The 16,736-nt window shown below is 51.7% G+C and overlaps 1 protein-coding gene across 3 annotated transcripts; it reads left to right on the top strand.

The window, feature by feature from the left end:
* The first annotated feature begins 1,580 nt into the window (after positions 1–1,580).
* On the top strand, positions 1,581–15,865 carry ZNF8 (zinc finger protein 8). 3 transcript variants are annotated; one of them, XM_045521922.2, is made up of 5 exons: positions 1,581–1,756; positions 5,160–5,286; positions 5,530–5,625; positions 8,933–10,362; positions 12,241–15,865. In XM_045521922.2, exons 1-4 carry the CDS (start codon positions 1,691–1,693, stop codon positions 10,315–10,317), a joined length of 1,674 nt encoding a protein of 557 aa, XP_045377878.2. In that variant the 5' UTR covers positions 1,581–1,690; the 3' UTR covers positions 10,318–10,362; positions 12,241–15,865. The 3 variants fall into 3 exon arrangements, with proteins under 3 accessions (XP_045377878.2, XP_010960318.2, XP_074226980.1); XM_010962016.3 differs by having other exon boundaries at positions 8,933–15,865; XM_074370879.1 differs by lacking the exon at positions 5,160–5,286 and having other exon boundaries at positions 1,615–1,756; positions 8,933–15,865.
* The last annotated feature ends 871 nt before the right edge of the window (positions 15,866–16,736 follow it).

Raw genomic sequence — 16,736 nt, 5'->3', positions numbered from 1 at the left:
AAAATGAATAGACCTAATTACTCCCCTGCAAAAAAAGTTTTAAAAAATACTCCACATTAAAACCTTAAGAATATGTACACAATTATTACCAAAGCTTGCTTCTTAAACAAATTTGTGGTACACACAATTGTGTCTCAAGCTTCAGTAATCTCAAGAGCCCTTCCCAGTCTTAAAGATGTATTGAGGACCCCAAAGAGTTTTTGTTGATGTTGGTTCAATATTTGCCATATTAGGAATCAATATTTGAACAATTAGAACCAGGAGGAAAGTTGAGGGACTGATTCACAAATAAATACATGGGCTGTTTGTAAGGAGAAAATAGTAGACTGCATGCTCCTCCAGCCTCTGGGAGGCTCCTGCTAAGGGGAAAGCAGTAGATCCTCCTGGACCTTCTCTGCCTGTAGAGAGAGGGAGGCCACCAGGAAATTTGGTTGGGCTCCCAGTAGAGGCCAGGTTTGGTCTCCTGGACCAAGGTTCCCACAGCCGCCTGCTCTGGTGAGTGAAGATACCTGACTCATGCTCCTCCTGGTACTGTAGACCCTGTCGGGTTGGGCCCTATGTGGGGTGGTGGGGCAGATGTCCAGAAGAGAGCAGAGCAGTCGGCGGACTGGAGCATAGAAAATCAGAGTCAGAAAAGAGAGGGAATAGGAGAGTATGGACATCACAAGCCCCTTGGAAGCCAGCTGCCCTAACCCAGCAGTGACCACGATTATTCACCCCTTTGTCGTGTTTGTGGTTTTTTGCCTGTCCCTCCCCACTACACCAAGAGCTCCGTGGAGAGTATCTGTCTTCTGCCTTGCTGTGCCTGATTCCTAGCACACAGTAAGTGGTCAAATAAATATTTGTTCTGGTTCGACTGCATCCTGGTGAACACTTGCTTTGCCTTTCTTCTTTTCTAATAAACTTTCTAATGGACCCTAACAGACCCACGGAAATAACCCATGGCAAAGAGAACACCCCAAATTGAGAAACAGAACATGATCAGTTCTCAGAAACCGCGCGTGCCCCCTCCCGGCCGCTAGCCTCCCAAAATCTATTCTATTAACAAAACATTTAAATGTTCGTGTAATTCTGAAGTATGGGAAGTATTTTAAGTACAACAGCAGTGTCCAATCCAGAGAGAGAGAAAAGGAAAGCCCCAGGCCTCCTCCTGCGCGTTTTCCAGATGCTGAAATCCGAGCAGGCCCCGATTTCAACGCGAGCTGTCGCATTCCTGGGTGCAGCCTGGCATTTGGAAGCGGGGCTGCGAGGGCCAAGGCTGAGGGACGGCTGAGCTGGGAGAAGGCTTCCCCCCACGATCAAGGTCCGTAACACAACAGTGTCGGGCGGTGGACCCCCGCCCTCCCGGCCCTCTGCGCTACAGCCTGAGCGTCCCATTGGCCGGAGGCCGGCGGGCGGAGTCTCCCATTAGCCCGAAGCCAGAAAGGCCCCATAGGCAGAAGGGCAAGCGGGAGGACCCTCCCATTGGCCTGAAGCCAGAAGGCTCCCATTGGTCGAAGGCTCGACGAACGAAGGCTCTCATTTGCCTGGGGCCGCGCCGCGCCGCACGGCCTTCTGGGAGCTGTAGTTGCAGCGTCGCCGGCGCGGCCGCCATTGTCCGGCGGGCTGAGAGTCCGGCGGTTCGTGTGGCGTGGGTGGCTTTCGGATTCAGAGTCGCCGCGGGCGGCTGTTCTCGACCTGTCGGCCCAGGATGGACCCGGAGGAGGAAGCGGCTGCACTGGCGATGGCTACGGAGCCGCCGGCGGAACGGCTTCAGGTACGGTGGAACAATAATAGTAACAATAACAACGACGGCAGCGGGCCCCGGGCGGGCGTCTCCCTCAGATTTGCCCCTTTAGCCCTCGCAGCACACGGTGAGCCGGGTCAGCGTTGTCCCCCGAGACTTGCTGGGAGACTGCAGCCCGGGTCGGGCTCACTGACTAACCCAGCCGTCAGGGGTGGCATCGGAATTCGAACCCGGGTTCTCCAGCCCCCGAGTGCGCGTGCTCCCCGGGTCCTCCGGCCTTGCCGTTTCGGAGTGGGACTTTGGGTCATTCCCGAGGACCAGGCTGGCCCTGTCCCCGCCCCGAAGGCCGACCGCCGTGAGAATGGGTAATAGTAACTGGAGTAGAGATGCTTCAACATATGGAGTCCGCCGACTCACACCCGGGGCCCCGCTTACCGAAGCCCCTGGCCCGCGGCTGGGGCATAGCCTCTGGGGTGAGGACGAGTGGCCACATACCACGTGGGTCCGACCCCTGCGGGGCTGTGGGGGACTGCAGTACAGGGCAGTCTGCTTACAGGGCCATCTGGGAGGCTCCTGATTGAAAGCTACAGCCGTTCTAGACAAAGTGGCCGCTGCCTGTGTTCTCCGTATAGTGCTGACTCCACATGGCAGGAGCCGAAAGGAATTCATAAATCCTGAGGCTCTGCATCTTTGAAATTATGGACTGGGTTATCGGGGCTGCATTTATTTATGATTCGGTAGACAAAGGGAAACTCTTGATAATTTCCTATATGCATGTGTTCAGAGGTGTGTTGTTGCAGATAGGCATGAAATGCAACCCCGCCTTAGTTTAGTTTGCTTTTGCTGAGGATGGGAGAAAGGAGGCAGGAAGGAAGTCAGAGAATAGGAGAGCCGGACAGTAGTTAAAGCAGTAAAAACAGATTTTATTCAGGAGTTGTTGCAATAGAGGGAAGAGACTTCAGTATAGAACTGGACTCAATTCTGAATACAACAAGAGAAGCTGGGGTTTATAACGGGGGTAATGCTGCGCTGACCTAAAACAGGATTCTTGCTGAAGGAGGCTAAGTGCTGGGATATTACCTGGAGGATTGTGGGGGATGAGGACTTTGAAAAGATATCATGAGTGCTCAGATGTGGATGATGGGATCCTGGCTAAACCAATGTGACAGGGTTTTTGGTTAAACTACCTGATGCTAAATGGACACACAAGCCCAAAGGTTAGGGCTTAGTTGGGAAGAGAATTCGGAGAAGGCCAACTAAAGTTTGGTCAAGGAGAAAGTCTTTGTCAGCAGTAAGAGAGGTTTAAGAGGAAGTGTGTTCATTATCTGTTGCTGTGTAAGGAATAACGCAAAACTTAGTAGCCTAAAACAGCAGTAAATATCATCTCAGTTTCTGATGGTAGGAATTCTGAAATGACTTCGCTGGTGGGTCTCCCCTGAGCCCATGAATTGACAGTTAAGATGTCAGCCTGGACTGCTGTCACCTGAGACTTGATTGGGGCTGGAGGATCCATCTCCTGGGTGGCTCATTCACATGACAGTTGGCAGGAGGCCTCTGTTCCTTTTCATGTGGGCCACCCTGTGGAGCTGCGTGGGTGTCCTCACAACATGGCATCTGGCCTGCAAAGTGAGTGACCTAGAAGAGGGCAAGGTGGAGGTCACAATGCCCTTTGTGACCTGGGGTCAGAATTCACACCCTACAATATCAGTTGCAGAAGTCAAACCCGCTCAGTTTAGGAGGGGACTACACAAGGGCTGGGGGGCCACTGGTGGCTGTCTTGGAGGCCAGCCACTGCAGGAGGCCAGGGCCAGAAGTGGAGGGCCTTGAGGTCCAGTGTACTTGTATGCTTTGGCTGCTGTAACAGGTGACTACAGGGGTACTGGCTTAAAACAGTACATGTTTACTCTCAGAGTTCTGGGGGTCAGAGAGCTGAACTCAAGGTGGAACCAGGTTCCCCTTCCTGTCAAGACTCTGAGGGAATCCATCTCCTTGGCTTTTGCATCTGTTAGAGCTGTAAACCTTGCATTTCTTGGCTCATGGCCCTTTATCCCTCTTCAGAGCCTGTGCATAGCATTTTGCTTCCGTGGTCACGTTGTCCTCTGCCTCCTGTAGTTAAATCTCCCTTTGCCTTTCCTTTCCAAGGACATTTGTGATTTCATTTAGGGACCACCTGGATAATCCAGGATAATCCCCCCTTTTAAAAAAAAAAAATCCTTAGTCACATCCACAAAGTCCTTTTTGCCATTTATTATGACATTCACAGGTTCCAGGAACTAGGACCCGGATATCTTTGGGGGCCATTCTTCACCGAACCATAGCCAGGCTAAAAAGGATTTCCTGTATCCAAAGGTGAAAAGGAGCTGTTCAAATATTTGAAGCAGGAATGACATGGGTTTGAGGAAAAAAAAACATTTAGAAACTTGGGGCGTGGGTAGCAGAGACAATGAGAGCTAACTGAGGCACAGGCTTGTAGGGGGTGGGCTCAATGACCAGGTGCCGGTTGATGCCGGGGCAGCCTGGTCAGCTGGGGGGGAGAGTATGGAGGAAAGGGATCTGGCAGAGCCCATCCCTCCAGGCCCCTACAGTGCAGAGCAGGAGGAGGGCTGCAGGGGTCCAAGGACAGCAGCAGAGAGGGTCACGAGACAGCAAGGAGTGGGCTCCTGCTAGAATTCCAGGAGGAGACATGAAGGACTCATGATGCCACTGAGAGGTCTTGTGGTCTGGACAGACCAGTACTCAAGTGGACCTGACAGCTGGGCCGTTGCTGGCAATGCGTGCAGAGTAGGCAATGGCGGTGGGGGCAGGAGGCACAGACAGCATGAACAGAGCTGGAGGACCTTCCGAGTGTGAGGTGAGGATACGCGGACTGGAGCAGAGACCTCCACTCCCAACCAAAGGGTTCTGCGTATTTGCTACACGATTGTCTTACATGGGCCCATTTCAGTTATTACCTGTGAGGCTGCCCAGTCTCTGAAGGCCGGCAAGTTTCTGACTCCAGCTGCACACCCCTCTTTTCAGGGAGGATAACGAGCCTCGCTTTGAATCTAAGGACTTCTTAGTGTGTCAGTTAGCTCTTGCTGCACAAAAATCTATCCCAAAACTTAGTGGCTTAGAACAGCAGCCATTTCTTTAGCCTACAAATCTGCGAGTCAGCAGTTTAGATTGTCTCTGTTGGCACCGTTACCTGTCTGAGGTCAGTTGTAGGTCTGCAGTGGTTGGCTTTGATCTTGACTGAACGCCTTCTCCTGTCCTCGCCGTACAAGGCACACCACACACAGCAGCCCAGTAGGTGCCCAGCAAGACCTGACTTGCATTGCTCAGAACGTGCACCCTCTCAGGACACTGGCCTGCTTGTCTTCACCTTCCCTGTTCCTCTTCCTGAGAGCACCAGTGGGGACAGTTCAGCTGATTGAGTGTATGTGTGATGTTTCAGGAGCCGGTGACCTTCCGGGACGTGGCCGTGGACTTCACCCAGGAGGAGTGGGGGCAGCTGGGGCCTGCTCAGAGGACGCTGTACCGTGATGTGATGCTGGAGACCTTTGGGCACTTGCTTTCTGTGGGTGAGGCCCGCTTCCCGAGCTGACAGTCAGATTCCTGCGGTGACTTATTCTTCTTGGGTTACGGGTCAGCGGGCCTCTGGTGCGAGGACTTGGCTGTGGGCTAGGGATCAGAGACCTTGAATCCTCATTCCCTGTGGGATATGTGGGTAGGAAGGTGTCTGCCCTTTTCTGCCCCCGTGTCTTGATGGTTAGGAGTCTAGGCTGGAGCAGACCCTCACCTTCTTTGTCTTTCTTTGTTTCCAGGGCCTGAGCTTCCCAAACCTGAAGTCATCTCCCAGCTGGAGCAAGGGGCTGAGCTGTGGGTGGCAGAGAGAGAACTTGCCCAGGGCTGCTGTCCAGGTGAGAACCTGCCGAGTGGGAATCCCGAACAGGAGCAGTTGTGCTGCTTGGATGGTGGAGGGTCAGGGTCTCCGAGACAGGACAGGCTACAGAGGAAGGTGGGCAAAGGGCAAAGGGTAGGGCTGAGTCCAGAGGGAGCCAGGTGCCAGCTTCCAAGTCCTTCTCAGTGAAGTCACCCTGAACGTGCTCTATTGCCCTGGCTGTGAGTCACGACAACACGTGAGAAACATTGGCTTCCAGGGAAGCTCACTATGGGTCTGTGCCAGGGGTTTACTAGGGGCTGGTCACGTGGACACCCCTGCCTGACACAGAACAAGACCCCTAGCTCCAAGGAGAAAGCAGGTGTTCACCGTAAACCGTATCGTTGGCACAGACAGTTGGGCACAGGGACCCTCTCTTAGCAGCTAGGTTTGTGGCAGCCCTTCCGAGTCTAGGTTCCAAGTCCAGCCTTGAAAGCTGGCCCTCCTGGGATGGCAGTGGGCCTGCCTGCCTAGTTCTTTTATGCATAGGCGATCTGGCCCGTCCTCCCATCCCCTGGGTGGAGTGCTTCCCATGCCCTGTGGCCTCCTCACCTGTGCTCCCCACAGATGAGGGACTCAGGCCTGTGAGGCTGCCCCCACTTCAGACACCAGTCACAAGACGAGGCCTCCCGTACTTCTGACGGACTGACTAGACCAGGGCTTCCATGCTCCCCCCTCTCAGGTTCATGAGTTTGCTCACAGATCATAGATCTCAGGGAAACACTACTTACTTTTACTGTGGTTTTTTTTTTTTTAATATAAATGATAACGTAAAGGTTACAAATGAACAGTCAGATGTCGGGGGAGAGAGGCTGAAGCTCCCCATCGTGAAGCTGTCTAGGGGCCCACCAGGGTCACCCCAGTAGCATAAACTTGAATGGTTGAGGAAGATTTATTACGATTAACAAAAGACATTCCTCACCCCTCTCACCACGGAAATTCCAAGGGTTTTAGGAGCCATATGCCAGGAACCAGGGATGAAGACCAAATGCGTATGTTTCATTACATGACAGTATCCCAAGCACTCACTCCCTGTGACCTTGTCCCTCTCAGCCCTGGGCACCACTGATCCACTTTCTGTCTGTGGATTTGCATATTGTGGATGTTCCATTTAAATAGAATCTTGAAGTGTTTGCCCTTGGTGTCGAGCTGATTTTTCTTTTTTCTGTTTTTTTTTTAATTGAAGTGTAGATGATGTACAGTATTATATAAAGTACAGGTGTCCCATATAGTGATTCACAGTTTTGAAAGGCTCTACTCCATTTATATTTTAAAGGCTGTACTCCAGTTATTATAAAATATCAGCTGTATCTATATTCCCCATGCTGTGCAGTATATCCTTATGGCTTATTTTGTCTGTAACAGTTTGTATGTGTCTAACTTACCTCTGTGAGTTCACATTTTTGGGGTTCAGTTGCGTCGTATGCTTCATTCCTTTCTGTGGCTGAATAACACCCCATTGTGGCTGGACCATGGTTATTTATCCATGCATGGACATTTGGGTTGTTTCCATTCTTTGGCTCTGGTGACAGTGCCACTGTGAACATTCCTGTCCGAGTCTTTGTATGGACTGACTGGTGTGTTTACGAGGCCCTCTGGGGGCTGTGCGTGGAGTCAAGTTCAGGGGCTGGGGGTGAGTGGATGGGCGCCCGCTGCCCGCCTGGCCTCAGCCCCTCCTGCCCCTCTCCCTGGGCCAGTGCGCCTCTCTGCCTCACGTCTGAGGACCTGCTCCCATCAGCTCTGGGACTTGGTTGTGGACATCGGTTGGTGAGATGGCCCCTGAGTGAGTGAGCACACATTGCGTGCTCTAGACAGAATTCCAGCCAGGGAGGAGGTTTGAGGGGATTGGGGCCCCCAAAGATGTGCCTGCCATCACCCTCAGAATTGCCTTCTGTGTCGTGGGGCCAGCCCAGTACAGTCACAGCAGCCCTGGTGTCAGGGAGGCAGGAAGAGGACAGCTGGTGCCGAGGCTGCAGGTGCTCAGTCACTGCCCTGGAGGTGGAGGCAGGGGTATGGGCACTTGGCAGCCTCTCACAGCCAGAAATGGCCCGGAAACCCATTCCTGCAGCCCCCGGGGTGTGGCCCCACCGGCACTGATTTAGGACTCAGACTTCCCGAGAACAGGTTGTGCCGAGTTCAGGCCTGTTCTCTGGTGAGCTGTTCCACCTTCACTGTCCTGCAGGGAGCTGAGCACCTTGCCTGCCTGAGTGGCGATTCTGACCCTGGGGGGTCCCGGGACCAGGGGCTGCTCCTCCCAAGGTGTCCTAAATGCAAGAGGGCACCTGCACTTGGGGACCTGTCCTGTCACGCTGGGTTTCCTAAAATTGATCTCCTCGTCCCCTGCCACCCCCACTGCTCCTCGTGCACCTTTCTCAGTGTCTGTCTCCTCGGCTCCGAGGCCAGGGCTTTATCCCCAGCATCTGGGGCCAGACAGCACATATTTTCGGCTTTGCAAGCCATGTGCAGTCTCCAAGTGTGTTTCCTCTCAGCGCTGGAACGAATCACCACAAACACACAGCTTACACAACACGCGTTTATCATCTCACAGTGCTGTCAGACCTGACCCACGTGTCTGCTCTGGGCGTTGTCAGCGGGCTGGGGGTTGGGGTGGACTCACTGGGAGGCTCAGGGAGAGTCCGTCCGCATCTGGGCTTGGTCAGCTTGTTGGCAGAATCCAGTTCCCAGAGGTCATAGGACTCGGGTTCCTTGCAGACTGTCATCCAGGAGCTGTTCTCAGCTTCGAGATGCACCCAAATCCTCTGGCTCATGCCTTCTGCCCAGCCAGCCTCTCCCTTCTGCCTCCTCCTGCTTTTCAAGGTTGAGGCGGTGGCTTTGGGCCCACCCCGCTAATCCTGCATCGTCTCCCTGTTTTGAGGTTGAAGATCAGCTGATGAGTGAGCTTGGTGTCACCTGCAGACTGCCTCGTCAGCAGGACTTCCATGGCTGTCTGACCGAACAGCCAGGGGACAGCTTCCGAATTTTGCCATCTCTGTCATGTATTTTTTTCCTACAGTTATTTAAAAACCTGAAAACACTTAGTAGCTTGGGGGCTGTACTGCGCCAGCTCCTGACCAATATCAATATCTGGCCATGATGGGTGCTGAAGAAGTTGTTGAAAAGAGTGAATGAGTGAATCTGTGTTTGCAGACAGGGCACTGGTGTTGCAGTAACAGCAGAATTGGGATTTGCCTGGAGGTTGCGCAGGTCCTTAGGACACAGGACACAGGCTCTGTGTTTTCTCTGTGTTTTCTCCCCCAGCCCCTCACAGCTCTCTGGTTTTCTTTCAGGCTGGGAGCCTGGACCTGAAGGCCGAGCGCCACCCCGGGAGCAGGGCCTTCCTGACGAGAAGGGAGAGGAAGGCCTCCTGATGGAGGCTCCGTGTCCCACCACCCCTGGGGAAGATGCGGGGTGTGAGGGCCAGGTCCCCGAAGTACCAGAGACAGACCAGGGACATTTGAGGCAATTGGAATTCAGCCTCAAGGAAGGACCAGTTCGAGATGGAAGCCACGAAAGCATCCGACTCGGGGAAGACTGTGTGGTGAGTTCAGACCTGCACCCATTCCCAGAGATCTCTGGGGCAGAATACTTGTGGACCCATGACTCACAGGCTCCCAGCTCGGAACAGAACTCCAGCTCAGCGGGTCAGCAGACGGGCTCAGGACAACAGCTGGGTGATGGCAGTGACTGTGGCAAAGCCCCGGGGCCGACTGTTCCCGGGCCAGAGCCCGTGCGCAGCCAGGCTCAGGATAAACCCTACAAGTGTGCTGACTGCGGGAAGTCCTTCAACCACAACGCGCACCTCACGGTGCACAAGAGGATCCACACGGGAGAGAGGCCGTACATGTGCAAGGAGTGCGGGAAGGCCTTCAGCCAGAACTCCTCCCTGGTCCAGCACGAGCGCATCCACACGGGTGACAAGCCCTACAAGTGCGCCGAGTGCGGCAAGTCTTTCTGCCACAGCACTCACCTCACGGTCCACCGGAGGATCCACACCGGGGAGAAGCCCTACGAGTGTCAGGACTGCGGGCGCGCCTTCAATCAGAACTCCTCCCTGGGCCGCCACCGGCGCACGCACACCGGGGAGAAGCCCTACGCCTGCAGCGTGTGCGGGAAGGCCTTCTCGCGGACCACCTGCCTGTTCCTGCACCTGAGGACTCACACTGAGGAGCGGCCCTATGAGTGCAACCACTGCGGGAAGGGCTTCCGGCACAGCTCTTCCCTGGCCCAGCACCAGCGCAAGCACGTCGGGGAGAGGCTGGTCTTCGAGCAGATGCCGGCTCTCACGAAGCCTGAGTGGCCGGAACCCCTGGCCCCGGGTGAGAGGGCCCCCCGGAGCGACAGGCCCTTCAAGTGTGGCCAGTGTGGCAAGTGTTTCAGTCAGAGCTCGCACCTCATCCGACACCAGATCACGCACAGCCGGGAGGAGCCCCGCGGCCGAGGCCGGCGGCGCCAGCAGCCCCGTGGCCGGAGCCCGCACCTCAGCCGGCACCCGCTGGCACCCTCGGGCGAGAATCCTGGGGGCGGGATGAAGGCCGGACAGCCTGCTGGCCGAGCGCTTGCCCTGTTTGACATCCATGAAATCATGCAAGAGAAAAACCCAGTGCACGTTATTGGGGTGGAAGAGCCTCCTGTGGGCACGTCTGTGCTATTTGACATCCGAGAATCCACGTAGGGGAGAAACTGAGGATGACTTTTGAAGCCCAGGTACAAAGATGTGGTAAGTCCGCATGGTGTGTTTACGGAAAGGGGGCTGGGGGTACAAGTGCCCTCGGGTTTCCTAAGGAAATGATGCTTTCCGAACACCTGGGGTCAGTGCCTCTGCATTCTCTCAAGCCTGGTGCCCCCAACCTCTTGTTACCCTGAAATGAATTCACCGGTAATGTAACCTACATGTGTGTGATGTCAAAAAATCCACGAATGGCCCCGTCTGTAAAGGATAATTAAAACAAAAGTAACTTCTGACAGGGTAATGTGTGCTGAGTTGGTGTGGAGTCTGTCCCTGGGACTGGGCGGCCTCTGTGCCCGGAGGCCGGGGGCACCGCCTGTCATTTGCCGTCATACACGGTGTGGTGTCGGCCAGGAAACCCTAAAAGGGTCATTCATGTATGGGTGTGATTTTCCAGAGTGGTGACTAACTCTTCGAAAAGGTTTTGAGCAAGACAAAATGCCATTGCATTTCTGGAAGATTTTGTATAACATTCTAAACATGCAGGAATCAATTTGTGTTTGTATGTCAATTAATTTGTGTTTGAGGTCGAGCCAGGGTCTCAGTTCATACATTACCACCAGGTGGTTTCACACATACATAAACAGTCCACGGGGCCGGGGCCGCACTTCAGGGTCATTAGAGCCTGTGTGGCAGCCACACTCACGCCCAAATCGGGTGACAGAGAAGCCCCGGGAAATTCCACAGCTTTTCAGGCTGTCACAGCTCCTGTTGAAAACCATCGCCTTAGAACACCCATGTTGCTGTGAGATGGAGGATCTCAGTCATCGTGGTTTTGTTCCCTACGAGGCATTTGGTGACGCCTGGACACATTTTGGTTGTCAGGACTGGTGGAAGGGAGCTATGCCACTGGCATCCAATGGGAGAGGCCAGAGATGCGGCTGAACACCCACAAAGCTCCAGACAGCCCTCAACCAAGAGTCATCGGCCCCGCAGTGGAGAAGCCACACCCAACACAACCGCTGACTTTCCTGACTCTGGAAATTGATGGATCAGGGCTAGACTAACAGTCCTATGCATTTGACTTGAACAAATGATATCATTAATGAATGTACAGAATGTTTTTCAGTAATTTTTTTTTCAGTATTTGGTGGCCTTTGTAGTTTGGTGTGAAGAAGGAAGAGAATCCACTTATTTTTCTGAGTAATTAAATTTTAGCATTTTGTTTTGGACATTCCATGTGAAACGTGGATAATACATTTTCACTGGCACCCCTACCTACCACAGGATTATTTTCACAGCAGCTCCAGAAATCAAGTCATTTCATCCATTTTTCTGAATATCTCTAAAAAGCAAGGCCTTTCAAAAATATGTACGTAACTATGCTGGTCCGTGGGGACAAAACCCTTTTGTAATTGTGCTAAGACTTTGCCTTTTTCACCGTGTTGATGTCTGCACTGACAGTGCAGAAGCACCGGCTGGGTAAACCTGCCATGGCCTGAGGGAGTGGGAGTCGAGGATGTGGCCCAGGGTCGGTGTTCGTATTCTTCCTTCCCTGCATTGCAGTAAAGGGGGGACAGTGCTGGTTTCTCATAAGAATGACCATGATGAAGCAGGAAAAATTACTAACTTTATTAAATCTCAAGTAAAACTACATTACCGCTATCACATCTAAACAGAAACAACAATTCCTCAGTTGCAGTTCCTCAAGCTGCATCACCAAGCAGCTTGTGTTCCGGTGTTCCTGGTTGCCTTGTAAGTTTAGTTTTCTGTGTGGTTTCTTCTAATTGTGATCTAAAGAGAAACCACCCAGTGCCTTTGGTTGATACTTTCCTTAGGTCTCTTTTAATTTACAGGTCTCCCCTTTGTAGTTTTTTCTTCTGTGTTGGGGGAAACAGCAGGGTAACCTCACTTTTGTGCCCATCCCAGGCCTGCCCCTCAGACCCTCCCAGCCTGGTGGACTGACTTCTGACTTGGACTCCAGTCGCTGGGCTGTGCTGTGTTGTGCCCCCGTTCTGCTCTCACAAGCTGTCGGCCCCTTCCCAAGCGCAGCTCCCTTCTCCATGGGGTCTCTGCTGGAAGACCTCTCTCTCAGCTGTCAACCCCGAGGAGGGCCAGACTTCTTAGAAAACGGCTGCTTTTTATACAACACGGGACCGTCTCATGTGAGCATTTTCATGTCCACTGTTGGAAACTTCGCCTGGGTCATCTTTTTGCTTTCCTCCGGTTTTCCTCCTGAGGAAAGCAGAGCTTCCTGACCTTCGTCTCTGCTGTTCTTGACATAAAGAAGAACATTGTCTCCGTGGTGTGATCCTTGCTATCTATAGCATAAAGGATGCAAAACCCAAGGATTTTAACCTGCCTGCTCTCTAACCTAAAATTAAAGACCTCAAGGACCGTCCGGAAATGAAATGTCCAGCCCACTGGGACTCTACGTCTGTGCTCCAGTTACTCACAACCGTTGCCTTTTCTTGTTTGTTCGCTGTTCCTGCTGCAGTTGCTGAAACTAGCAAAGTTAAACACAAACCATAAACACCAGAAGTTGGGAGGAAAGAAAATTGAATAGGGCACATCTCAGCTTGTAGAAATTGTTCCTAAAAATACCCTGCAGAAGGAACGTTGCATTGGCCCAGCGTTGAAGGGATTTCCCCCCAGAGAGGCGTGGCAGCACCTCTGGGAGCCAGGCCGGTGACTGAGCATCGGCACTCAGCACTGGGTCACTGTGGCTGAGTGTTGGAACTCCACCTGGACTTGCGTGTCCATTTCTGTTCTTTGGATGCTGTGAGTGCCATGGCCCCAGTGTCCGTTGTAGCAGAGCCGGCCTCTGGGATGCTTGCAGCCTCATGGCGTATGTGCAGAGACTCCATGAGACCCCGTCGAAGCTCCAGTTTCTCTGTGCTCTGTGCTCACCTTTCCTCAAGGCTTGTCCTCATGGCTTTTCGCATCAGCTCTCACTGTCACGGGAGCTCTGTCCTCATAGCTTGGCCCGCACCAGCTCCTATTTCGTGCTTAGCAGATAACCTTCTGCTTACATAGCTGAGAGGAGATGTGTTTTCAGACGGTCCTGTGATGTGTGTCATTTTACACTTAAGGAAAACAAAGCACAGGACCAGTTACTGTCCCAAGGCTGCACGGCCAGGTAGTGGAGGTAGAATCTGAAGTCAACGCCCAGTTAACAGTGGCTTAAACAAATCAGGCTTTGTTCACAAGCTGTCTTCAGTGGCTCAGCTACGTCAGAATCTGGGTTTTCTCGCAGCCTGTCCCTCATGGTCATGGGGAGGCTGCTGCCGCTCAGCTATTGCATCACAATCCAGACTGGAGGAAGAGGGAGGCAGCAGTCATTTCTTTGGCAAGGGTCAAAGAAAGGCCTTTCCCAGAAGCTCCTGGCAGAGGCCCACTTATGTCTCACTGGCCAAGACTGGGTCCCAGGGCCTCCCTTAATGATGAGGGGTCTCAGAAAGCTCATGTTCAGCTTTTCTAACCTCTGAGACAAAGACCTGTACAAAGAGGTCTCGGGAAGCGGGTGGAGAGGCAGATCGCCGAACCTGCTGCCACATTTCTGCTCCAGTCTCTTGGAGGGACCGCCAGTGCTCCCCATTTTCTTCTCAGGGGCTGTGTCTTCATCTCCCGGATTGTCCAGCTGGCCGGGCCCCTTCCTTCCAAAGCTCAGCCCCCTGGCGTCCTGAAATCTGCCCTCATTCAGAGTCCTTCCATCTCTCGAGGGGCTTCTTGCCCTCCCTGCCCCTCTTAAATGTTGGGATCCCTGGGGCGCTGTCCCCACACACCCCTCTGATGTCCCCATCCACACCTGTGGCTTTGTGTCACTCGCTCCCAGATCTTGGTCTCTGAGCTTCAGCTCCCCCAAGATGCCCCACAGACTCCGAACACACCACCAATCCAGACGGAAATGCCACTTTCCAGTCCAGACCTGTCCCTCCTCCCCCAGTCCCTTCCACAGGGTATGTTACCATCTGCCATCCCACTCTTCAAGCCAGGAGTTGGATGTCCTGTTGATTTTACCATCTAACCATCTCAGCTACCTTCATTTCATTCCCTTCCCACTGCCAGCACTGGTGCAGGATGGCCACGAGGGGGAAGTGACGTGACACCAAGTGGCCTGGGCACCAGAGCTCTCCCCGCTTTCCACTTTTCCTCCTCACTGTGCTGTCAGTGGTGAGTGCAGACTCAGAATGTTCCAACTACCAGTGTGCCCTGGGGACGGGAGACCCGGCAGTAACTTTGTGGTTCTGGACAACTCGGGAAGCCAGCCTGCGATTCCTGTCCCCACTCCACCTTGGCCCCCAGAACGGCAGTTGCCTAAGGGTCATGTTCCCACAGTTCTCAGAATGGACGCTGGGTGGCCTGAGGCTGCAGTGGCCTCACTGGGAAAGCTGGGGACAAGCTTGTCACCATCGCCACTTGCCACCCACTCCTGTGCAGCCCAGATCTTTGCACATTTTCATTTCTCATTTCGGATCATGTTTTCTAGGCATAATATTCCTACTGATTTCCTTATAATACTTTGAAACTGAGTCAGATAAGAAACCCCTCAGGGGAAATTACTGTAAACTAGGGAAAATACACGGTTTAATCAGTTGATAAAAGTAATGCAAATTCTTTGTAGCAAAACCTGGAAAATACACAAAAGTATGAAGATTGATTTAAAATTTAATTTCTCCTACTTCCACTATCCAGAGATGGTCATTACCTTAAGATTTTGTTAATTTTTCTTATAATTGTTTTCTTGAAATATACACGTGTATCTTATACATAACACCAAAAGTACTTATAGTTACCTTGTGTTTAGAAAATTGGAATCTCTTCTAGTTCTCTTGAAACGTGCTTCTAACTATATTTTGAACATTTTCCTCTGAAAATGGGTTTCATGTAGCTTTTTAAATTACCTTTCAGGAGGATTGTAGCAACGTGTCTTCCACCCGCCATCTTCCCAGCCTTGGCTTTTATCCAGAAGTGGGAGGAGGGTTCCATACACATTTCTGGGGGAGCATGAATTGATACAGCCTCTGTGAAGGACACTTAGTTCGTTGCTGTCTAAATCACAAACATGGAAACCAGTTGTCTCGGCAAACCAGTTGCCGATAGTGAACCCTACAGATATATTTGTATGCGTGCAGACTATTTGTATATGGTATTTGCTGTGGTATCGATATCAAAAGTAAAAATCTGGAAACAGCCTCAGTGTCCACCACAGGGAACTGGCTCAGTGATTTCTGGTGGAGTGGAAAACTACACAGACTTTAAAATGGGGACTGTCTTTATGAACTCATGTGGAAAAGAGCTCCAAGAAGCATTGTTTAGTGAAAAGGTGTAAAATAGTGTTTCCATTTGTGTAAAGAGGAAACCATCTTTACACACACACACAAGATACCTGAGTGGTACAAACTAACCAGACATCCTAGTTGCTCTTGGGGAAGAGAAATGGGGAAGGGATGAGGAATGATTATCACTCTTTATCTTTTGATATTTTTGGAATTTTGAAACATGTAGAAGTATTATTACCAATTCAAAAAATAAATTTAAATTAAAAACTCAACTCTTTCCAGTTAAGCTAAATTTGATGATTTGTTCCATTCTTTCCTGTTGTCGGACTTAAAGGTTCACATGACTATGTCTTGGCCCCATCTGTTCTGTATATACACACACTGTGTGTATGTGTGTAGCTAATCGGACCAGTTGAGTGTACAATACCCTGGACTCCATGAAGTTTCCTGCAAGCTAGTTGTAGCACATACATTTCCAAGTTATTTTATTAAATTCCCTGTATCAGCCAACCCAAAACGTGAGACCCCACACACAAATTGTGGCCAATAGCCAAGCCCTCCATTTTCAGTGTCTCCTTGCACATTCTCAGAGACTGTCAAGTCATTTGGGCAAAAGGTAGGTGGGAAGAAATCTGCTTCCAGTCTGAAAAGCAGTCTCCCATCAGTCTCTGGTAAGGAGACCCAAGGTGAACAGCTTCCAGAATATGCCGTCCAATGTGGTTTCCACATGTGATAATAAATTAACCAAAGTTAAAATGTCAGTTTCTCAGTCACACTAGCCATGTTTTAACTGCTCACTGGTTACAAATAGAACATTTCCATCATTTCAGAACGGTCTTTTGGATAGTGCTGGTCTAACTGTAGGTGGCTGAGAAGACTTTAAAAATCCCCCCTTGTGATCGCCTTACTGCAGTGGGGAATGGAAAAGGGTTAGGTCTGCTTCTCCACCAGGTCACACAGGCCTTTTGCCTGTGGGTGAGCTTTTAATGTCCCATCTTGTACCCAGGGACATCCCTTCATTAGGGAAGGTAATTTGCATCACCTAGTGCCTATCCATTATTGATTTTTAGGGAGTCCTCATGGATATACAGAAAAACTAAGGTGCAGGGACATTCACTGCATGTGTTTATAGTATCTCAATTT

Source organism: Camelus bactrianus, chromosome 9, assembly GCF_048773025.1.
Source record: "Camelus bactrianus isolate YW-2024 breed Bactrian camel chromosome 9, ASM4877302v1, whole genome shotgun sequence".
Lineage (NCBI taxonomy): Eukaryota > Metazoa > Chordata > Mammalia > Artiodactyla > Camelidae > Camelus > Camelus bactrianus.
The sequence above is the reverse complement of the archived record's forward strand: the minus strand, read 5'-3'. Positions and strand labels throughout refer to the sequence as shown.

Bases quoted from the DNA above. Each gene is read 5' to 3' on its own strand.
- ZNF8 (XM_045521922.2), top strand. From the start codon at position 1,691: ATGGACCCGGAGGAGGAAGCGGCTGCACTGGCGATGGCTACGGAGCCG. The intron at 5,287-5,529 runs GTGAGGCCCGCT...CTTTGTTTCCAG, and splicing joins TGGGCACTTGCTTTCTGTGG to GGCCTGAGCTTCCCAAACCT. The intron at 5,626-8,932 runs GTGAGAACCTGC...GTTTTCTTTCAG, and splicing joins TGCCCAGGGCTGCTGTCCAG to GCTGGGAGCCTGGACCTGAA.